Raw genomic sequence first — 24,998 nt, forward strand, 5'->3', positions numbered from 1 at the left:
ACTGATTGGTCACCACAAAAGAGCCATAGTTGCTTCTTTACGTTGGAACATTTAAAACCTTCGTAAACTCAATCTAATCTAATCTTATCGAATTCATTTTCAGTTGCTTTTCTTGAACAAATGAATCATACTTTGCCCTGATGCCCCATTAACGCCCTCCTGTATCTGTTTTCTTTCCACTCAGGGATTTTTTTTAAAATTCATGAATCTTTCGCCCCTGTAATCTGAGAAGTTCCTGTTTGTTATCTAAACTAAACCAGAGACTCCTCTGTGTGAGAGCGAGGCAGGGTGGACCCGTCATTTCATGGGACAGCGGATGAGTCTGAGATTAGACATTTCTCGGTTTGAGAAACCACATGTCCCAGTTCAAAGCCATCTTTCTGCCGTTTTCAGTTGGGGGGGCTTTGGTTTAGGTGCCATGGATGGAGTTAACTGGGGGATGGATTGTTATAATTGGTGGCCGAGGATATTAGCACGGGGGCGCTAACGTGGCTAAAGGTCCGGACGGGGCTCGGGGGGATCAGGGCAGATTTAGGGGCTTAAAATGTCTGATCTCGTTTAAACTGTTATTCGTGATGTCCTTCTGTGAGGGGTGGGCTTAAAACAATAGGTCTGTCCACAGACTATTTTCAAACTATCTACAATGAAAAAGACTTTAAAAATACAATCATTATAAGGCATTATTAGGCCCTAGCGGCCTGCCGTCGTAAGGGCCTAAAGCGTTGTCCCCCAGTCAAATGTAAACTCACCGTGTAAAACAGTGACCTCTGGTATGGGCCCTTTAGACTTATTATTGCAGGAAAATGAATGGGGGCATATGGCCAACTGTCATATTGTTATTATGTTATTCTAATGGGAGGGACACATAAATCTCACATTAGACAAAATCCCAGCACGTTAGCGCCCTCTGTTAGGAGCGTTTGGACAGTGGTCAGTAAAACCATCTGCTCGGGACACGAGAGGGCAGCCTGGCCAGTCTGCCCTGGCCAGAGGGGAGAGGAGTTATAGGGTGAAGTCCGTCAAAACACCTTCAGGTGCATTAGACCTATACAGATCACGAGTAGACTGTCGTGCTCTAACACCTCTTGGTGTGTATTTGGGATTATTCTGCCCACACGCCAAGAGTTCCCTATGGTTCACATAGGAGAGGGCCTGCTGGCCAGTCTGCCCTGGCCACAGGGGGGAGGGGGTATGGATTGAAGTCCTTCAAAACACGTTCAGGTGCATTAGATCTATAAGGATCACGAGTAGACTATCGTGCCGTATCACCACTTGGTTTGTATTTGGGATTATTCTGCCCACACACCAAGAGTTCCCGCGGGTCATGGAGGCGAAGCAAACACTTTCCTGGAGGTGAGTTCCCTGGGCGTGGGAGACTCCTTCTCAGGTTTTGAGAAAATTATGTCAAATATCATTAAAACCCTCTTGTCGGGACACGAGAGGGCCTGTCTGCCCTGGCCAGAGGGAGTGGGGGGGCTTTTGAGTGAAGTTCGTCAAAATACCCCCAGGTGAATTAAATCAATCATCGGATCACGAGTGGACTATCGTGCCGTAACACCTCTGTATTGGTGTGTATTTGGGATTATTCTGCCCACACACCAAGAGTTCCCGCGGGGCCATGGAGGCGAACTGAACGCTCTCCTGGCGGTGAGTTCCCTGACGTGAGAGACTCAGCTTTTGAGAAAATATGTGAAATGTCATTAACACCCTCTGCTCGGAACACGAGATCTAATGCACCTCCAGGTGGATTAGATCTCACCAATTCTAAAAACAGCCCACAGCAAACATCTTTCAAAGAACTACAAGACAAAGTCAAACGCTCAACCAGACGAAAAACGTATACTCAGATCAATCCAGACCTGTCCCCGAATCCTGTCCTCGGCTCCAGTACCTAAAAATGAGAACAGGTGGATGGTCAAAGATGCCTCTGGACTGAAGAACTTGTCCATGCGGTCTGGACATCCAGAGTGAGATCATCTATCTGCCGTCTCACCAAACATTTGCGTGACCAACTGAACACACAAATCTGCTCTCCAGCTGACCTGTTCTGTACTCCTGCAGAAAACCTTTGTACTGCAGACAAATCCTCGTGCTCATCTGGACTGGTACATTTCTGGACGTATCTTCAGTTATTATATGGATCTTCTGTTGTTGTTTTAACTATAAATGAGAGTGTGAATGGGTTCCTTGCTGTAAAGCGCTTTGGGCCTGATGAAGGTAGAAAAGCACTATATGAGTTCAGACCATTTACCAATCACCCACCCCCCTCTGGCCAGGGCAGAGGGGGGTGGGGGGATTGTAGGTTATAGGGTGAAGTCCGTCAAAACACCATGGGGCCATGGAGTCGAGACAAATGCCCTCCCATCGATGAAGTCCCTTGGCATTCTGACAGTCTTGCGATCCTATGAGGCTCGGAATGACCACTTTGCCGTTGCTCTTGGCAACACTGCCAGAAAGCAGGAAGTAAACTCTGTGCACGGAACGTTGCAGCAAGGCGAATGCGTTTAAGTGATGATGTCATCGCTCTGAATAGATACAGAGGCATCTCGTCATAAAAGGGGACGTGGCTTCGCCGAGGGGGAAAATAGAATCTTTTGGGAAACACAATTTTCCCCTCTTTTTAGCCATTTTCTGGTTGAATATGAACTTATTTATCACATACAAATCAAGTCAAGTGTAAATCGGGTCCATATGGATATTTTCTCACAGAAGATTGTTCTGTAGAAGTGAAAAAACGGCAGTTGTAGCAAGCGCTAGCTAACCGTTAGCATTAGCCCGATTCTAACATGTAGCATTCTCCGTTATTTATGTATTTATGGGCTGTTGAACCACTTTGCTCCTCCCCATGTCTTTGTATCTTTGTTTAGTAGAAAACTATATTCATAATTCAGCATTTGTTAAAGTAGTTTTTCAATAATTAGAGAAAGTTTAGATTTTTTCAAAATTGTTTTCCCCCTTAACTGTTTTCAAACATGACCATATATGGACGATTCCAGAGATGCCGTCTGTATCTATGCATATTTTCTGCTAAATAAAGATACAGAGACAATGGAGGGGGCAACGAGGTGGTCAAATATTAGCCTAATGATTCTGGTAAAGTGAGAGAAATGTTTATTGGATGTTTTTATGACAACGGGAGGGCCGTTCGATGCCACTTGCGTCTTTAATTTACTGTTGATATTAAAAGGCTAATGAAATCGAAAGGCTAATGAAAAATGATATTTGCGTGAAGTGCACACACACACACGACTAGAAGCACTTTTTCTCAGTGGCATTTCTTATTCATTTGAGTTATTTTTATGACCATCACCGCCGGTAAGCGCAACAAACTGTGGGGAACAAAAAATAGACCAGAAGTCTAAAATATAGGCCAGTTTATAGATTACTAACACATATTTCTGCAGTGGTGTAATTTATGGAGCACATGACTCTACTCAGACATCAAATTGAGGGCTTTGGACTTGGCAGTGGCTCATCATGAGGCTCAGGATGGAGGACTTAGGACTTTGACTGGCAGTACAAACCTCCTACACATTTTTATTAACAAGCTTTTGAACGATGCATGTAAGTTCAAACGTAAGTGCTGTCATAATTCATATAAAGCTCCATTGAGAGGACACTGCTTGGAAAATGATCAAAAGTAAAACTCTTCTTAATTGCATGGGCTGGACTTCTGACCCGGGCTGGGACTTTATTTTTCACATTCAGAATTTTGACTTGGAGGTGAATCTAACTAGTTCTTAGAGACCTGAGACTGGACTAGTTGTGGTCTTGTACTTTTAAATATGCTTGTTTTGTGTTATAAGAATGTCCTGACGTCCCCCCCTCATATTTAGTGATCAGTGTTGTGGTGTGTTCCGGTACACTGGCCTTTCCGCCCTCCCTCTCTTTCGTCCCGCATGAGTCTTTACAGTTCACCGCTCGGGGACGCTTTGTACCAGCATCGCCCGGGTGGACACAGTTACAGGGCGCAGTAGAAAAAGAGTTGGAGCGACTTACACATACAGATCTATACGCGGGGAGTGCTTTCACTTCCACTACAGCAGCAGGTCAATACTACAGGCGGCACTGGCTTCGGTCACACCGGAACCTGACGCTTAGATTCAAAATACATTTGTAAGATCTAATGGCCATGCTGCAATAAAGGCCTTTTACCAGCACCTTTTCTTTGAGTGCCTCAGTTTTGTATCTTTTTAAAGACATTTGTAAGATGGCTTGAAGTAGGGCTGTGCAATTAATCGAAATTCGATTACAATTTCGATTGTTACACTTAACGATTACAAAATTAGCATAATCTAAAATAAAAGATTTTAATTTTTTTCCATTTTTAATTTTTAAATTTTTAATTTTTTTGCACTATTTCATGGCGCTGGAATTATTTTCCCTTCGCATTTCACGTGCCATGGCTCATGCTTTTGCCTGACATAAAAACAAACAGCGCTGTGTGATGATGTCATCAGGCCGCGCTGCTCAGTTTGCTTGCGCAGGTGTGAGGGCTGGCCAGGAGGGGGCAGGTGTGAAACAGAGACCTCTCCTTAATCGAGGCAAACCTGAAATCATTTGTACTTTTATGACTGTTCAGAAAATAGAAAATATTTAGCATAGTTTTTTTTATTAATAAATATATAAATAAAATAAAGGCTTTTTAAAGACAACAAATAATCGTTTGAATAATCGTGATTTCAATTACGACAAAAATAATCGTCATTATTATTTTGTCAATAATCGAGCAGCCCTAGCTTGAAGCTGAACCTGTCCAGGATCTGTTGGTAGAAATTCACATTTTTTCCTATAAATCATGAGTTCCTGGACCTTATCTTTTTATGCATAGGTATTGACTCTTTCCACAAGCACTGTCTGTCTGCAGGATAGAAGCTACCTGTCATGATTGCTGTTCATTATGAAATACCTCCATCTTATTTTGAAGGACAAAACCACAGCAACAGCACATCAAGACAACACGAGCCAAAACCGAAAGCATACTTCATTCCCATCATAGCGTTTTCTTTGCGAATAGGGAAGTGTGTTTTCAATCTAATGTCAGTTTCCTCTTTGTGTTGTTTCGTATTCCGTGTAGCGTAACGGGATCCCCCTCAGATTTCCACCCTTTTATTTCAGCTTATCTTTCATTTTCAGTGCAGCGTCAGCAGACAGCCTGACCTTCAGAAACCTCTTTGTCTCCTTTATTATGGCTGAGACACTAACTATAGGCCAAAGGAAGACTGCACATATGAGTCACATGCATTTGTAGCTATATTTAACTGAAAGTGAAGCCGGCTGAACATGAAGTTGCGTTATTAGATCCTGTGTAAAATAGTCAGCAAAATGCACAGCTGTTTATGACATTGATTTTCTATACGTGCAATAGATCCAGTGTCGGAGTCAGTGTGGGAAATAAGTTTGCAAGAGGAGTCATGAATCAATTTATAGTCACATTCCAGGTTTCAACTAAGGGGCAACAGGCCAATAGCCTCCAGTCTTGACCTGCTTTTTACACGAACATGACGAAACAAACACATTTTGGAACTTTGCCCAACTCTTTTCCACACGCCGCGGGGGGAAAACATGTCAGCTTTATCTTAGATCAGTGTTTCTCAACCTCTGGATACTTTTCCGTGGGCCACGAGCATTTCCCAGAAAGACTTCTTTCAATATCCCGTACTGGCTCCCGATCCGTTTTCCGATTGATTTCAAAATTTTAATGTTTGTTTTTAAAGCCCTCCATGGTCTCGCTCCGTCGTATCTGACTGAGTTGGTGACCGTACATCGCCCCAGCAGAGCTCTCCGGTCTGCCGATCAAATGGTTCTGGACGTGCCCAGGTCCCGGTACAAACAGTGGGGCGACCCTTCTTTCAGGGTTGTAGCGCCAAAACTGTGGAACAGCCGCCCCTCTATCTGCGTGTTCTCACAGAGCTGTCCCACACATACAGCTCTGCCCAAAAGGTATGCAGAAGACCAAACCGGACAGCCCGTGCGTGGAGTGCTGCTAACCGGTAGCATGCTAACGTCTTGAGCAGCTTACACACTGACTCACTGGTTTCTTCACATAAACATATTTCACTGTTATCTTCTTGAGCAATGATTAATCAGTTGTCTTTCATTTTAATCCTGAGAAGAGATATTGTTGCATGTTGCAGTACTGCATAATTCTACTTTGGTATTCAAACTGGCCGCCATAACAACAAAGTCACATGACTGAAAGGCATGTATAGTATCTCCAGCAACATTAAACTGAATAGACGTAGCGAATGTTTCATTTACAGTGATTTGGTCAAACTTTCCTACGACCAAACCAACTATCCATCTGCTGCTTCACTGCTGACTGTTTATTTGGACTCTTCATCTGTGTGTACGTTTCATTGTTTGATAGTTGCCTCACATTTGAGTGATTCTCGTGACGCCCTTCGAGACGACTGCTACGATATTGGACGGTACAATAATAGGCTGGTTGCTTGACAGTTGATCTCTCACTTTGGCGAAATCCATTATTCTTGTCTTATTCAGGGACACTCTGGTCTCCATCTCTTTGACTTGGACATGAAACTTGCTCTGCCTCCCCCCTGGCAGGACACAAAGGTTATAGACAGATAGCACTGGACAACACCAAAGTAAACACTCCTCATCGTCAAGTCAGGGCGGCGCAGGAAAGGAGGAGTCCGTGACCTCTGGCATCATATCGCAATAACCTGTCACACTCTTCCCCCACAGGAAAAAGATGCTCTTCGTAGCATGAGCCAACCCTCGAACACAGGTCTGAAATGTCACAATCTCTCCTGTTAACTTGGAACGGGACAGTCCTGTTCAGGGGCGGACTGGCCATATGTCCATTCTGGAAGAGCACAGAAGGGCCACTGGCTCTAGAGCCACCGGTCTGGCCTCTTTACCTTACCCTTACCCCTGGGCGTAACCGAGCTTTACCCAAATCTAAAAGCTTAACCTCTAAACTCCCGCCTGAACCGAGAGGATCTTTTTCCTCACGTCATCAGATTTCTTTTCCCATCATTTTTTTGTTGGGTATTCAACTCATTTTTTTTTTTTTTTGGTTGGTCATTTTTTGGTCAAATTTTTATCACATTTTTGTTATTTTTTTGTCACTTTTTTTGGTCTTTTTTTTTGTCATTTCTTTTGTCATTTTTGTAACATTTTTGCCACTTTTTCATCAATTTTTCGTCACTTTCTTGTCAAACTTTTCTCACTCTTTTGCCACATTTCCATCATTGTTTTCGTCTCAGTTTTGTTGCTTTTTCAGCGCATTTTTTTCCCAGAAGCTTTTGGATTGGGGTAAAGCCAAACTGGAGAAAATGTGCTCGGTTCAGGTGGGAGTTAAGGGGTAAAAAGAAAAGCATCCAAAAACAAAAATGCGCTGAAAAAGCAACAAAAAAGTGACAAAAAAGTGACAAAAACACAACGAAAATGTGACGAAAACGTGACGACAAAGCAATGAAAAAACAACAATAACATGAAAAAAAAAAAACGAAAAACAAGAGACGAAAACACAACGAAAAAGTGATGAAAACACGCCAAAAAGCCACAAAAAAGTAATGAAAAAGCAACAGAAACATGACAAAAATGCAGCGACAACGTGACAAAAAGTTACCATCACTTTTCTAGATTTTAGCTTTCAAATGAGGCGTTAAAGCGTTGCTCTCCAGTCAAGAAGCTTTTACTGGAGAAAATGCTCTCGGTTAAGGCTTAACACCCTGGTATGGTCCCTTAACACCCTGGTATAGTCCCTTAACACCCTGGTATAGTCCCTTAACACCCTGGTATAGTCCCTTAACACCCTGGTATAGTCCCTTAACACCCTGGTATAGTCCCTTAACACCCTGGTATAGTCCCTTAACACCCTGGTATAGTCCCTTAACACCCTGGTATAGTCCCTTAGCACCCTGGTATAGTCCCTTGACACCCTGGTATAGTCCCTTAACACCCTGGTATAGTCCCTTAACACCCTGGTATGGTCCCTTAACACCCTGGTATAGTCCCTTAACACCTGGTATAGTCCCGCAGCACCTTGGTATAGTCCCTTAACACCCTGGTATAGTCCCTTAGCACCCTGGGTCTGAGGTTAACATATGTATTTGTGGAAGTGTCACATTTATGCTAATTTGGGCCAGGCTGACCAGAGTCCAGGGCTGTTTTTCGGTCCCAGTCCGCCCCTGGTTCTGTTGTTCTGGAGATTCTGGCGAAGCTGTTGCTGCTTTTGTCTCTGGATCTGGCACTTTATCTGGGTTTGGAAAGTTTAAGCGTCGAGTTTTATGACGGATTCGTTGCTGCCGGGCAAAACAGAACTTGGAATGTTCCACAGTGCGGCGGGTTTAACTAGTCTCGGTCATCACAACAAGACATTTCACAGTAAAAGTATGAAAATATGGCGATTCACACTACTGCCCTCAACATTCTGCCTGTGGTTTTTTCCCTGTCTCTTGTATGGGCCGGTTCCATCCACAAAAGCACGAGTCATCCTCTCCCTCCGTCTTCTGTCTTTAATGTGGCGATGTCCCGAGAGCGGAGCAGCTGCCTCAGACCACAGTGAAAGTTTCAGACAGGGCTGTCCTCTGTCACAGCAGCGCAGCAGAGAGTATTCTGGGACGTTTTGGGGGGAAGTACCTAAAGCTATTCTTTTCTCCCCGTGTGCTCTTTTTAAAGTCTGCATAATGGATGCAGCCGGTACTTTTGGTTTTGGATCGTGGACGTTACCTAAGACGACACATGCAGTTTGGACTTTGGGTATGAGTGCAGTGTAGGGGAGCAGTATAAGAACACTAAAGGGTAGATTTTATTGGACATTCCTTTTGGGTTGATTGGATGACTGTGGCGAGTGCAGTGTGGGCTTCTTCAGGTGGTTCTCCATTTTAGATTTGATTCATTTTTTGTTACTATTCTTTCACTATTCTCAGAGCCGTGGGAAGATATTTTAGTTAGGGGGCGCTGAGGGACAACATTTACCCCCAAAATACTTTTTCTGTGCGTAAATCCTATTTATTAACCTCTGAACTCCCGCCTGAACCGAGAGCATTTTCTCCAGTTCAGCTTAACCCAAATCCTGTAGGCCAGTGTAGCACCTCATTTGAAAGCTAAGATCTACAAAACTCATCTAAATCTTTTTCCTCACGTCATCACATTTTTTTCCATCTTTTTTGGGGAGGGTATTCAACTCATTTTCTTTTTTTGTCTTTTTTGTCATTTTTTTGTCATTTTTTTTGTCTTTTTTGTCTTTTTTTTTGGTCATTTTTTTGTCTTTTTTTGTCTTTTTTTTTGGTCATTTTTTTGTCATTTTTTTGTCATTTTTTCGTCACTTTTTTGTCACATTTCCATCATTGTTTTCGTCTCAGTTTTGTTGCTATTTTCACACCTTTTTTCCAGAAGCTTTTGGACTGGGGTAAAGCCCCTGACTATATTGATGTGACTCCACACAGGCAGATAGAGCTGAATTTACACTGGAAACCGTGTGTGTGCACGTCTGAACATGACCACTAGATGGAGCTGCTGCACAGCACGTTGTGAAGGCTGTGTTTGATCAAATGAATGGATTCAGCAAATCATGACAAAGAGCAGCATGTGATTATTAGAACAAAAATAGTTCAATAATAAAATAAAAATTCCGCTTGCTATAAATAAAACAAAAATATATTTTGAATTTTTTTCCACACATTTAATCCTGAAGAATACTGGCTCCAAAAACAACACAGAAAGAATTGAATTGTCTATTTGCATCAGCTGCACCAGACAGAAACAAGCCACTTTGAGAAGCAGGAAACAGGAAGTGGTTTCAATTCAGTCCAATCACAGACGAGCGCCACAATCCTCCTGTTTTGTTTACGAGTCGATTTGAAACAGAAACTGTGCTTTGTGAGTTGTACTTAAAGTGATGGTCTGTAAGATTGCAAAGGGAGGAAAGACAGGGTGACATTTGATCAAGTAAACAACCAACCCAAAAGACCATTGACCTCTTAACCCTCACATTATCTCCAGTTTGGCTTTACCCAAATCTAGAAGCTTCTCGACTGGAGCTCACAGCCTACAGGCCAGTTTAACGCCGCATTTGAAAGCTAAGACCCACATCATCACTTATTGTCACCTTTCTTGCTGCACTTCTGTGGCCTTTTTTGGTTGAGTTTTCACCACATTTTCATCATTTTTTCATAATTTTTGTCACTTTTTTCGACTTTTTTCCAAGAGGCTTTTATATTTGGGTAAAGCTGAACTGGAGTGTATGTGCTTGGTTAAGGCGGGGGATAAAAAGGTTGACCAAAGAGACCTATAGTCAAATGCAGGGGCCAGACTTTCCTATATTTGGACAACCTCCTTAACTGTAACGTCTTTTCTCTTCCAGACTGCAGCTACACCTGCCACCCGGAGTGCGAGAGCCAAGTGCAGCTCGACTGCAACCAGAAAGACAGGAAGCATGAACGGACTCCACCTCCCAGAATCCCCTGCTCCACGCCGCCACAGACGAAGGTAATGCAGTCTGTAGTCGCACGCTCGGCTTATTGTGGACGAAATCTAGAAACTGTGTATTATCGGCTCGTGTGGCCTCTGATTGGCTAAATCCAGAGTTGTGAATGATGAGGTCCATGCTGAGGTGTGCATGAGTCACGCCTGCTATGTTTGGTTCATTCAGTCGCTCCTCCACTCTTTATATATATATATTTATATATATATATACCCTCTGACGCTCGACCTGTGAGTGAGTTTGCAGGCTCCGTGTTTGGAGACAAAATGTTCCTAGATCTTTGAAGTTGTCACGTCAGCACTCGCCACTTTTCCGAGTCTTTTTGAAAGCATTGTTACGTAAAGAACACAGCTCAGAAAGAGATCATTTCTGAACTCTCAACTTACCTTTTTTTTTTAAAGATATTTTTAAATGTAGACATGGTTTTAAATGTTTGGATTTTGGGTGAGTTAGCTTTCTTAACATACACGTTCACTTGGACACAAACAGGGGTGGACTGGGACTGAAAAACAGCCCTGGACTCTGACCAGCCTGGCCCAAATTAGCGTAATTGTGACACTTCCACAAATACATATTTTAACCTCTTACCGCCCGCCTTAACATTAACGAGTGCATTTTCCACAGTTCGGCTTTTTATTATAATTTTTTTGATTGGTATCATCAGCAAAAAGAACAGGAAAGGTGGTCGTGGAAACAGAAGCAAAATCATTCATATAAATAATAATGGTCCCAAAATTGAACCTTGTGGTACACCATACTCCACGGAATTCCTTTTAGATTCATGTTTTTTTATACTGGGCTTTCCCCAAATCTAAAAGCTTCTCGACTGGAGATCAACAATGTAACGCCTCATTTGAAAGCTAAGACCTACAAAAGTGATGGAAACTTTTCGTCACGTCGCCACATTTTGGTCACATTTTTGTTGTTTTTTCAAATTATTTTTTCTATCATTTTTTGTTGCGTTTTCTTGTCCGTGTTTTTCTCATGTTTTCATCCTCTTTTTCTCGCTGTTTTGATGCTTTTCTTTTAACTTTTAGATGTGGGTAAAGCTTGGTTGAGGCGGGACCGGTGGCCCCAGAGCCAGTGGCCCTTCTGTGCTCTTCCAGAATGGACATATGGCCAGTCCGTTGCCCCTGGACACAAAGAAAGGCCGAATTTTACAATAAAGTGAGATCTTTAAAACATTTCCCCCCCTATTTACCAGCACTGTCTTGGCTTAAATCAGTTACACAAGTTGCAGGGCATGACTCGTTTCGCTTCAAAACAATGTAAACGATCAGGTAGCGCCCGCCTTGTGCCTTTGGTCTCTGTAATGACGGCGTTGCAGAGGAAGAGGTCACGCTAAAAATGCTACCTACTCATTTACGTCAAAGACAATAACTCCAAAGCATGCTGGGTTATACTGCCTCACATTCACAGCCTGTTTCAATGCTGTCAACGCAAAGACAAAGGCTCAAGCAGTCAATACTAAAGAACTAAAGGTTTAAAAATGCTTCCGTCTGTTTTCTGTCAACGTGATTAGAAATTCTCCTGACCAAAGTGCGGCGTTGTTATTGCCAGATAAGGCTGTGCAGAACCCAGTGTGCAGACGAGAGCGGAGCTGACAGCGTTTCCTCGAGTCACTGTTGTCTCCTCTGTGTCCTCCTCTCTTCTTTTCAACAACCTCAGAGCTCAGTGTCTACCAGCACAAACAGATTGTCTCCTTTTCCCAATTTCCCGGTGTGTTTTTTTGAGACTTGAGTGTGATTGGCTAAAACGAGGTGCACTTGATCCAATTGGTTTGCTGACTGAACGAAACGACCCAGTGCCAGGTAGATTCCTGTTCATTTTTATCATCAGATTAGTGTGACTTTCATCTTCATCCCCACTGCTGTCAGACTGTACAATAAGACTGTAAAGTAACATGTGCAATAATCTCTGTATCAGCTGCACTTTATTAACTCTGAGTGATCTTCTTGAACGCCGACTGTAACAAGTGAATTTCTCCTTTGTGAGTTCAATAAAGGATTATCTTATCTTACTTTACTGTAGCATTAAGGCTCATCCGCTGAGGTCAAAAACATATCATTGTAAAAATAAATGTGCTTAAACCACAATTCAAACACTACTTATTCTTCTAATACAGTATAATGCAGTGGATTTGACAGTACAGCTTTGTGTTCTGGAATGTCAAATTGAATTAAACTTTTTTACTTTTCCTTCATTACTTTCCATCACTGATTCACAAAGGCCTCTGCGGCAGATTAGAGCCGAGTTGACAGTATTCCCTCGAGTCACCTCTGTCCTCTCTCCTCGTTTTCACTACCTCAGAGCTGCTTGTTTCCTATTTTCTCCATCTTTACAGGCCACCTTCATATTGTGTCTACATCAGCACACATTGATTGCCTTCTTCTCCCGATGCAGCCGTAGCCTATACAAACATTGACTTAATAAGGCTGGAGTGCTACATGCTTCCATTCTGACTAATTATATTGATGGATGTTTGCAGTTGAACTGTTGGCAAACACAAACCAATAGATGGATAAGCAATTAGCAACCAATGGTAAATGTGGTGGTTATGGCTAATGCTAACTGACTGAATACATTACGACAGCGTTTGGTTAATGAACAAGTGGCTCAACTATTTGCTTAATTAATCTTTCCAATGACCGCTAGTTAAGCTAGCAGCTATCTCTAGTTTGTCTGAAAACTCCTAAGAGTGAAACATTCCGCTCTCTATAGAATCTGCCTTCCCCCTTGGCCAGGCCACGCCCTCTAGTGTGACACATTGCCGTCTGTATCTATAACTTATAAAATATTGACCAAGTTGATCAAATATAATGGCATGGTAGAAGGTGTTGCATTGAGGTTTTATCCGATTATAATGTTAAACTCTCATCAAAAACACATATTTTGCATCATCCGTTCATGTTTCCTTAAGTAAAGCACGATACAGGACCTTTAAGATACAAAACGGTTAATAAACCCATAAAACAATTCACTTTATTACCTTCTTTAGTTTCCTCAAAAGAAAAAAGGCCTCTGCTTTCAAATTGCACTGCGATTGTTCCTCAAATAGCATCATTGTTGTTGAGGTTTTCGCCTCTTTTTGGACAGAGGTCAGTGTCGAGGTCAGGAGGCAGGTGGTCGGGGTCAAAGATCACGGTGATCTCCATCTGAAGCCGATCGCTCATTATTTTCTCACCTCCGGCGCTGCCTGATCCCCCCATAGGCCATGACATGTGTCCTTGTTCTGTTGCGGACGGTGCTTTCGATTCACTGGCAAAATACGATAACAAAACATTCAGACAGGGGCGGACTGGGACTGAAAAACAGCCCTGGACTCTGACCAGCCTGGCCCAAATTAGCGTAATTGTGACTTCCACAAATACATATGTTAACCTCTTACCACCCGCCTGAACCGAGTGCATTTTCCCCAGTTCGGCTTTTTTTTGTTTTTTGATTGGTATCATCAGCAAAAAGAACTGGAAAGGTGGTCATTAATATAAATAATAAATAATAATGGCCCCAAAATTGAACCTTGTGGTACACCATACATTCCTTTTAGATTCATATTTTTTTTATACCGGGCTTTACCCAAATCTAAAAGCTTCTTAACTGGAGAGCAACAATGTAACGCCTCATTTGAAAGCTAAGACCTACAAAAGTGATGGAAACTTTTCGTCACGTCGCCACATTTTTGTCATATTTTTGTTTTCTTTCCATTATTTTTTGTATCAGGTTTTTTTTCTGTCCGTGTTTTTCTCATGTTTTTGTTGCCTTTTCATTACATTTTTTGTCACTTTTTCGTTGCTTTTCCAGCACATTTTTGCTTTGTTTTCATCCTCTTTTTCTCGCTATTCTTTTTAGCTTTTAGATTTGGGTAAAGCTCGGTTGAGGCGGGACCGGTGGCCCTAGAGCCAGTCCACCCCTGCATTCAGATGTTCAAAACTATCACCACAAATTTTTTCTTTTCTATTGCCTTAACAATGATTATTAATTATTATTTTGCAAAACTGTTTGTAGTTAGGGTAATGACTGTTTCCTGTCTGCGTTTTATTCCGTGTCACGCTGACATAAGTATATATAAACAGTATGTGGCAGAAAACATGTTGAAGTTGGATAATTACTTAACATATTAGAGACTTTACTCATGATGTAAATAAACCACTGGAGGAGACTTCTGTGTTTATAACTAAGTGATTTAGCCTTGAGGTTAGCATTAGCATTCAGCTAGCTAAGTGAGCTTACTTATTCTGATGTGTTGATAAGATATGTAGACCAACTATCAATGCTTTTTTTTTGGGTTCCTTTTTAATCCGAAGCAAATGTATGGAAATATGTGCAGATTTTTACATACATCTTTACACTGGACACCGCTCTCGATCATGTATTTGTTTTATAATATTTCATTTCATCAGGAATGCTTTAATCAGAAATCAGCAACAGTTTGAAACAAAATGAAGCTCAAATTATGAAAGGAAATACATGAGTTCTATAGATACAGACGGCATCTCTGAAATCGCCCATATATGGTCATTTTTGAAAACAGTTAAGGGGGAAAACAATTTTGAAAAAATGTATATTTTCTCTAATTATTAAAAAACGACTGTAACAAATGCTGAAATATGAACATAGTTTCTACTAAATAAAGATACAAAGACAGGGGGAGGAGCAAAGTGGTTCAACATCCCATAAATACATGAAAAAGCATCGGGCTAATGCTAACGGTTAGCTAGCGCTTGCTATGACTGCCGTTTTTTCACTTCTACTGAACAATCTGCTGTGAGAAAATATCCATATTGGCCCGATTTACACCTGACTTTATTTATGTGATAAATAAGTTGATATTCCACCAGAAAATGGCTAAAAAGAGTGAAAAATTGTGTTTCTCTAAAGATTCTATTTTCCCCCTCGGCGAAGCCACGCCTTCTATGACGAGATGCCGTCTGTATCTATGGGCTCAGACGGTTGAGGTCCTGTATTAATCAGGCGTTATTTGACCATGTCTTTTCCCCGTGTGTGTGTGTGTTCTGTTTACCATAAATCAATACGGTGCCTGCGATTCATTAGTGACAGAGAGAGAAAAGGCTCGACACTGGGACGGGCCCGCTGTGGGGGTCAGGCATTCTGAGACCGACCGCCATGTTCGTCCTGTTTAGGGTTTAGATTTTATTTAGTGCTGGATTTACACCCGGTCTGTACTTGTTCGGTCAAGGGTGGATTTAAAGTGAAGGATTAGTCCTGCTTTAATACGAGACACTGCAGGTGAACAGGAAATCGCAGGAGTAGAATACTGTATGAATATAAGTGTGTGAAAATCATGTTTTAGACTTGACCAAAATGGATAGAGCCAGGTTTGAATGTATTGTTTTCTTTGTTGTTGGCACAGCATTTTCAAAGCTACCTATGTCCGGTTATGAATTCTATGTCTCTGGAAAATGTGTTGTCAGTAGGAATTTGTTGCTTTAATGTGAGATAATGAAGTTGTGTAAATGTAGTGAAACCCTGAATCAGCGCAAACACAAATTGGCAATTTCTTTGTTTCCAGGTGAAAGCTTGTGTGTGAAAATTGAAATTTAGTCGATTATCCACTTTTAGTTTAAGTTTCAACAGAGAGGAGTTAGTCCTGATTTCGTCCTATGGATTCCCGTCATAATTATTATTCATTTATGAAACAACGAATCGATTAATCGACGTCTAATTGATTATTGAAATAGTCGACGACTATTTTAGTAATCGATAAATCGTTTTCTGGTTCACACAAACGCACATAGAGCAAAAATGACATGAAAATATAGTGTTTTTGATGAAAACCTACTTTGTTTTTAAAGTTAGGGTCTGCAGTGTTTTGTACATAATACATTTCATGAATATACAAACATTTACTTTAAGTTTACTCCGTCAACATATCTTCAAACGGTCATGTGATAAAATTTTCCTACACCATTCACGTACCAACCTCAGAGCAGACCATTAATCACGAATCGATTAATCGTAAAAATAATCGAGTACAAAATAAAAGAGTGGTGCGCACTGAATGGGTGCTGCTGTAATTTCTCCATCTGTGAGATCAATAAAGTATCATCTATCTATCTATCTATCTATCTATCTATCTATCTATCTATCTATCTATCTATCTATCTATCTATCTATCTATCTATCTATCTATCTATCTATCTATCTATCTATCTATCTATCTATCTATCTATCTATCTAATTGTTGCAGCCCTAGAAAAGACTTGTGTCAAACATTGAAAAGTCAAAAACTGTGAGAAATGCAGCCCTTTTGACATTTCAAAAATATTGGAGACAAATCAAACCTTTTGTTACCAATAACCAACAAGGCCGTAAGAGGCAAATTTACAGACTGAAGATTAAAGCGTGGAGCCAACAGGAATCTATTGTCTATAATGCAACCATTTTCAGCAGCTGTAACCGAGTGAAGTGTCCAGAAGGTGTTCAGAGAGATGTTTGCCAAAGCCCGACCACTGTTGAACAAAATAACAATAACAATATGGAAAAAAGAAAGCCTCACTTGTGTGATAATTATGTCACAACAATCAATTCCTAAGATTACAGTGCGAGCTTGCGGCAAACATTTTCTTGGCTGGTATTTTGGACGTATATAACTCACTTTAAAGAACACTAAAGTTGCTTGACGAAGACCACCGCAAATTCATCGTGTTTTTGTTTTTTGTTGTTTTTCAATGACGTCGCCTCAAACCTTTGCCACCCTCAGCCCCACTTGTGCCTACTTCCTGTCAGTTTGATGCACATGCAAAACAAGCCTCCATATCTTTTTGAATCATCTCTCACTCCCCCCCCCCCCCCCCCCCCCCCCTCGCCCTGTCTCTCGCGTTTGTGCTGGGGAGGAAGTCGCTGCCGGTGCTTTCATTGCGGCATTGCTTCAGCTCACAGGAAGAGCGTGCGAAAAGGATAGGGAGGGGGCGGGGGGAGAGTTAGTGTGTGCGTTTGTGTGTGTGAAGGGGGGGGGGGGCACACAGATGGGCGATCAAGCCTGCAGCAATTAGACAGGAGAGAGAGAGAGAGAGAGAGAGAGGAGGAAAGAGTCTGTGTGTAGGAGGCATCACTCTACGCTTACGCCGCTACATGAGCACAGCAAAGAGGGGAGCTAGCTGGATTGATACATTGTTTTTTTTTTGCTACCGGAATGGGAGTCAAGGTCGAGACATCTGAAAATTGTAGGATTTGCGGATACGCTTTTGGAAGCTAGTGCGATGGGGAAACGACGAGGGCAAGCTGGATGCTGCTAGCGAGACGAGATGCAAATTGTGTTTTTTCGAATAGAGAGAGAGCCAGGTGCCGGTTTTGACTGGCAAAGTTTGAACCAGGAACAAAAGTACTGAACCAGGACTGAAGCAGGTCTGCATTTTGTGGTCTAAAAACGGCTTTTTAGCTACTGGATGTAAACAAAAGCAAGATCAAGGACTAAGCCAAGTTCTGGGACTGTTCATGACCAAGATCTAGAAAGGATCTTTTTCTATGTTTTACATTTTGGAAACTAAAGAAATTGACATCATTTGGCACAAAACTTGACCCTTAAGCCCTTTTAATCAGGTGTATGTTTGGCGAAACAAAAGCGGCATTTCTTTTTCATTCAGCTGGATGTAAACCAAGGACTAAAGCCAAGAAACCAGAAGTCTCAAGTAAGACCACAACAGAAAGGTTCTCTTCCATGTTCCACGTGTTTTGAAATTGCCACAAAGCTTGACCTTAAACCCAGAACTTAGCCTTTCTACATATTTTCAGTCTCCAACTCCGTCTCAGTCTCCCCAATTTCTGCTCCATTGACTTCTCTTTGACATTTCTTTGCTGCAGCCGTGAATCCTCCATCGATTGCGTGATTCCCGGTTCGTTTTACCTGCTCGTGGCTATAGCAGGTGCCTCTCAAGTTCCACTGTAACGCGACCCGACGCCCGCCGCTATGCTCCGTCCTGACGAGGTGGATCACATGACTGACTTCTTGCATGTTTTGTACCGTCGCATGCAATCTTTCTCCGTCTAACCAGCGGCGCTACACGTCAAGAGGAAGTCGAGGACACTGCTCGCGTTTCCGTGTTTCCGATGGCACGTTGAAGAGAATGCAATGCAAAGATAACTTCACCTGTGCTGGATGACAAGGCGCCGCTAAGGTGCTCGGATGTTGAGGCAAAAGAAACCATCGGTAGTTTGTAAGACGAGGATTCGACCTGGACGTAGGGTAAGTCGCAAAAGTGGCTTTGTCTGAAGTGAGTTTTTGACGCAACTTCCTGGTTCATTTTGACCTTTTGGAGATCTGAAATGATGGCGAACGTGAGAAGAAAACTAGCGATGGATTAAAGAAGCTCTTTGGAGAAACTCTTCCTGGTGGCTTCTGTTTGAAGAGTGTTCATTTTGGGCAGAACTATCTGTAATCATCAACTAGCAAAGGATTCCAGTTGGAGACCATAGCCTTTCAAACGTCTAAAAACGGGACATCTTTATATTTGGGCAACTTTTTAACTGGTTGAAACTAAATACCAGTGAACTTTGGTGCTACCAGAACTAGAGGGTGAACTTTTTGAAGAGTTGTTTTCTTTCGTGGCCTGATAAAGTGATAAAGAGCCTATGCTATACAAGAACAGCATATTGCTAAACCTGGACTCTCATAAAGTTGGCTATTCTGGAGTTTTTTGGATGCATTTTCCAGCGATGTTTTGACCCAGAATTGGTTTCAAAGAAGACCTTCAATCAACAACCGAGAACTCTGAAGTGCTTGACCTTCAGATTCTTCAACCCTGGTCTATTTCACTGCTGGAGATACATTTCTTGGACAGTTTTTTTGGAGCCACTTTCAGAGTCTAAATGACGGTGAACTCGGTGCTGACGCCCTGCATGAGCACCAGTAACAGCATGAGCAGCGGGTACTGCAGTCTGGACGACGAGAGCGAAGACTTCACCTTCTTCACAGCAAAGACCTCGTTCTTCCACAGACCGAAGCATGGTCCCAAGGTACAATAACTCACGCTTTCTCACAGAGTTGAAGCTGCGGATTGATGTTTTTGTGTGTGTTATTTTGTGTGTCTATTATTACTCTTTGTATGACGTGCGGAACAGCATCTACATACTTTTGAATTTCAATGTTTAGATGTGAGTCCTAATGGAAGATCTATATTCTAGAACAAAAATGGCAGAAAGCTACTTATGCTTCGAAGACACTTGTGTAATAATGCGACTTCGCTAGCCTGGTAAACATCCACTTCTTTACTGCGTGAAAGAAGACGGGTCTAGACTCACACGGTAAACAAGTGACTGAGGCCGAACCAATCACAGCCATCACCGAGAAGGTTACGTCACTCGCTGCGCCGCTATGTCGTAGTTCAATCAACAGTGACATGCGCAGAAGCTATTCGCCAAAGCTAATCATGGGTGAAGGAGTCGAGGGTTTTGCCTCCGAGCTCTCGTCAGTTTATACTCAGTTCATATTTTGTGAATTGTCCTCCTGCTGTCGTCAGGTCCGCTAATTGCTGATTGGTTTATTTCACCGTGTGCGTTAGGCCCGCCCGTTCAAACCGCTCCAAGTGCTCCGTTACCAAACTAGCTTCCCTGTGTGGAACAGTGTTAATTTCGTCGACTAAAGTCTTAATTTTAGTCAAAGTGATATTTTTGACGACTAAAATTGGACTAAAACTAAATTAAAAGTTTTTCATGAGACTAAAACTATGACTAAACTGTCCAGATATTTTAGTCGATTAAAATAAGACTAAATAAAAATGAAAAGGAGAGACTAAAATCATCCAAACTTCTATTGACAGTGAATTTACATGATATGAGGCTCTTTCAGACTGCCAAAGGATCAGCTCTGGATCAGCTCTGAGCTCTGGGAGAAGCTCCATGAAGCAGAGGACCTGATTAAATATGATTATCATGAATATTATAAATGCAAAGTCGACTAAATTAGTCGTAAATTTAGTCGACTATATTGACATGCAATTTTAGTCGACTAAAACTAGACTAAAATTTAAAAGATTTTTTTTGACTAAATCTCGACTAAAATCAAAAGACTTAGACTAAAACTAGATTAAAATATGTTGTCAAAATTAACACTGGTGTGGAATGAACAGGGAATAGTATGGCAACGACTTAGTATGAGTTGACAACAATTATGGAAGAAAATGACTTGAGCTTCCTCTTTATGCTTTATGGCAGGGGTAGGCAAGTTTGTGTCATGGAGGGCCGATTTTCTTCATTGCCAAAACACCAAGGGCCGAAACACACAATAGATACAGACGGCATTTCGTCATAGAAGGGGGCGTGGCTTCGCCGAGGGGGAAAATAGAATCTTTACAGAAACTACATTTTCCACTCTTTTTAGTCATTTTCTGGTGGAATATGAACTTATTTATCACATACAAATACAGTCCATTGTAAATCGGGCCCATACAGATGTTTTCTCACAGCAGATTGTTCAGTAGAAGTGAAAAAACGGCAGTTGTAGCTAGTGCTAGCTAACCGTTAGCACTAGCCAGATGCTAACATGTAGCATTATGTTAGCATTCTCCGTTATTTATGTATTTATGGGCTGTTGAGCCACTTTGCTCCTCCCCATGTCTTTGTATCTTTATTTAGTAGAAAACTATATTCACAATTCAGCATTTGTTAAAGTAGTTTTTGAGTAATTAGAGAAAGTTTAGCTTTTTTCAAAATTGTTTTCCCCCTTAACTGTTTTCAAACATAACCATATATGGGCGATTCCAGAGATGCCGTCTCTATCTATTGTAGTACCTATGACCTAATGGGTTGTTTTGCTGCGAAAAGTGAAAATACTGACAGGATTTTCCATATTTAGAGTCCTTTTCATTGGTCTCTGATTTATGAATAAATGTTTCTTAAAAATTCTCTTGGGGGCCAAAGGTTTTATACTGGAGGGCCGGTTTCCCCCCCCCCCCCCCCGGGCCTGACGTTGCCTACCCCTGCTTTATGGACACCACCATATACTTTATCTACCTAAAGGTTTATAGATTGTGCTCAACATGTTCAGGCTTACACAACATAGAAGGTGCAAAAACACATCTGTCGCACAATTCAGCAGTTCAAAAACAAGTTAAAAACAATCAAAAATGCTAAGCTGCGCAGTGGGGACAATTTGAACACTAACATAACCAGAGCCACTCTTTTCAACTGTACATATGACTACTTTAAAACCCCTTGAACACCACAATAGGAGATGGGATTACACAAGAAACCACAAATGAACACAAGTCTTTTTTGCATAATATTAGAAGCGTGAAATCCCCATCCCTGTGTGTCCGTGGGTTCTCTGGGATTCCCAAACCTTTTCTCTGTGTGGAATTTGCATGTTCTCAACGTATACTTTTACAGAGCACAGTTCAGCTCCACGGCAACGTCTGCGGGGCCATTATTTTAGCGTTTGCCTGCTGCAGCAAACACGTTACCTCTTTGGAAAGCAGAAGTGCGCAGAGGAAGTGGTTGCCGCGCGTATACGTTTACTGTGTGTGCGCGTCGTGGGGTTTCTTGTGTAACATTGATCCACTCCCGTCGGCTCCAGTTCAGAAAGCTCATTTGTCAAGAGCTCAGACAGTTTCAATCCCCGGCAAAGATACTCGAGAAGGTGACGGCCGATAAACGGTTAATGGGGGATAGTGAGTTAAAGCCACGTACGCACAACTGCACTGCCCGTGTTGCTGTGCTTTTAGGTCATGTTTGGTGTTGCGGTCTTGTTGTTTGTTTAGCGTTACTGCAGTTTAGCTGCTCTCGTGAAGGTAGTAGCAGCGTAGAACCCAATGGCCGCTGGCTGCTCTGCTTTATACCCACGGCACTGGAGGCCGTCATTGCTCCGCCATTGCTGTAGTACCTCCATAGTTCCCCATTGAAAAGCATTGGAGTTTAGACACCTTAAAGCAGTACTAAGTAACGTGTTTACCTTAAAAAAATCCTTTCCGTGGTCCCTGTGGGGGTAATACAAGTATTTATGGGATGATTGGAGGGTCTTTCATCTCCCCCTGGTGTCTCTGGACAGAAAACCACGTTTGCAACTTGACTGCCACCGGTCCGGACAAAGCAATACACACTAATGGAATCACGAAGAAGAAGCTAACAGGCTAACGGGTAAAGCTAACTGCGGGCTAACGTCACTTTAAACAGTATTAACAGCCAAGTTTGAGTGAAAAATAATATTTCCATTGTATAATTGGATGCACAGTAACCCTCTCTCCCTTCGCCTTTCCTGTCAGCGTAGTATTTACTCTCCAAGACAATTAATAAGTTAAAAAATCGTAACTTGCTACGACACCTGCAGTTGCACTAATGGCCTCTAGGGGGAAGAGTTACTTAGTTCTGCTTTAATAAATGGAATGCAAAACTGTCCTCTTATATTGACTTTAAAGTGTGGTCACCTCAGCCTCAGCGCCATCAATTTGTTTGGACGCTGTCAGCTAATATGCAAGCTTGTTTTTCCGGTTCTAGCACACGTCATTCCCACTGCCGTCAAATTGGAAACCCTGACCAGCCCAGCCTCGCACTCCTTACATGTTTTTATTCCCTACACAGACATTATTTCAATTTATAAAAGTCAAAAAGAACAATGTGATTATGGATGCCTGATTAAAATCTTAAACAGCAAAGGTGACTTATTTTAAAACATGCAATTGAAAACTCTGAAAACTCGCCGATCAAAGTGAAACCCTCCGTAGCGTTGATTGACCTTCCACCACTGAAGTCTCTCGTCCTGTCGTTGCGTGGGAGATGTTTTCGCCGATACTTTTGCTCCACTTCAGATACAGCAGTAGTCTTATGTGACTCTCTCCCTCTCCACGGCTGCCTGCTCCCGTTACCATGGAAACTGTGCTCTCGTTCTGATACATAACACTAATACTAGAGACTCGTTCAATGAACAGATATAGCCCGAGATAGCCCGAGTGTAGATTATCGGATGACAGATGCCAAAACCGTTTTTGATTATTCATATTTTTGGGGGGAATTAGAGGAAGAGCTCGGGATCGTCTCATCAAAACCGCGGCACATTCCATAAACCAACGAAGAGATAAAGAGAAGTGAAATGAGAGAGATTGTTGGGTTTGCTGCATTTGCTGTCAACAAAGAGGGAAAAGTCCAAATTGATTGACTTTCTATTCAGTTTGCTGATGAAATTCTAATTGCCAAACTGCAGCTAAGTTATGACACAACACACATATTTTTATTTTTATTATTATTTTTTTAATTTTAATTATTTAATTTTTTATTTTTTATTTATTTTTATTTTTTTCAAATTCATATATTTTTTTCTTATTCTAGAACCTGCAACCCAGCAATTGTTTTGGAATCTGATGATGAAACAAACTCCCCCTAAAAAGCCTACTAAACATAGATATATCAGCACTGACATTTTACAGTTTAGGACCATCATACACAGGATTATAGACAAAATATTTGGAAAAATCGGCCAAATAATATAATAGGCTAACAAACAAGGCCGTGGGAACCCAGGGTGCTGAGGGCGCTGCAGCACCCCCTGGTGGATAGTTTGTGAACTGCAGGCTATATTAACCCCTTAACTCCCACCTGAACCGAGCACATTTTCTCCAGCTTTACCCCCAGTCCAAAAGCTTCTGGAGAAAAGGTGTGAAAATAGCAACAAAACTGAGACGAAAACAAGGATGAAAATGTGAAAAAAGTGAGAAAACGTTGACGAAAAAGTGACAAAAAATGTACAAAAAATGACAAAAATTTGATAAAAAAGTGAGAAAAATTTGACGGAAAATTGCGAGAGAAAAAAAGGACGAAAAAGTGATAAGAATTTGCCAAAAAAATACAAATAACTTGTCGAAAAAGTGACAAAAAATTTACAAAAAATTTACAAAAAAGTTAGAAAAAATGGACAAAATAATGATAATAATTTGACAAAAAAATGCGAATAATTTGACAAAAAAGTGAAAAAAAAGTCAGACCACTGCCCAACAAAAAAAGTGAGGAAAAAAAATCTGATGTGAGGAAAAAGATCCATTTAGTTTTGTAGGTCTTTCAAATGAGGTGTTGCACTGGCCTACAGGATTTGGGTAAAGCTGAACTGGAGAAAATTATTTCGGTTCAGGCGGGAGTTAAGAGGTTAATAAATAGGATTTATGCACAGAAAAAGTATTTTGGGAGTAAATTTTGTCCCTCAGCGCCCCCTAACTAAAACATCTTCCCACGGCTCTGCTCGCAAACAAAGGTTTCACGGACTAGCCGGCTTTTTAACGGTCCGCATACGTTGCTTCCCCTTTTTATTCTTATGGTCATAGCAGCCATTTCCTTGTGCGTACGAGTCGAAAAGCTTAGCCCATTTTGCATTTGCGCCTTTGCTCTGCTTATGTCTTTGGTGTCTGATTTGCACATTGTAAATAATTGACCGCCTGCCAACCGTGATTTACTTCACGGAGAAGGAGAACGCTTTCCAAAACGAGGAAAAATACAGCCGGCGACAGTTCTGTGGTCCAAACAAAAGCCTCGCTGATGCCAATTGGTTTTCTTAAGCCTGTGGGCGCATTGCACGGTCAGCCTTTTGTAGCAATCAAGTAGATGG

General features: G+C 41.7%; 1 protein-coding gene across 2 annotated transcripts in view; it reads left to right on the forward strand.

The window, feature by feature from the left end:
• The window catches only part of rassf5 (Ras association domain family member 5), a 73,315-nt gene that overhangs the window by 33,324 nt on the left and 14,993 nt on the right, over window positions 1–24,998 (forward strand). For both annotated transcript variants that reach the window (XM_079582191.1, XM_079582192.1), the window contains exon 2: window positions 10,337–10,461. In XM_079582191.1, the coding sequence (XP_079438317.1) occupies window positions 10,337–10,461 (125 nt within the window). The remainder of the gene's footprint in view (window positions 1–10,336; window positions 10,462–24,998) is intronic.

The sequence above is a fragment of the Gobius niger genome (assembly GCF_951799975.1).
Source record: "Gobius niger genome assembly, chromosome: 24".
In the NCBI taxonomy this organism is placed as follows: Eukaryota; Metazoa; Chordata; class Actinopteri; order Gobiiformes; family Gobiidae; genus Gobius; species Gobius niger.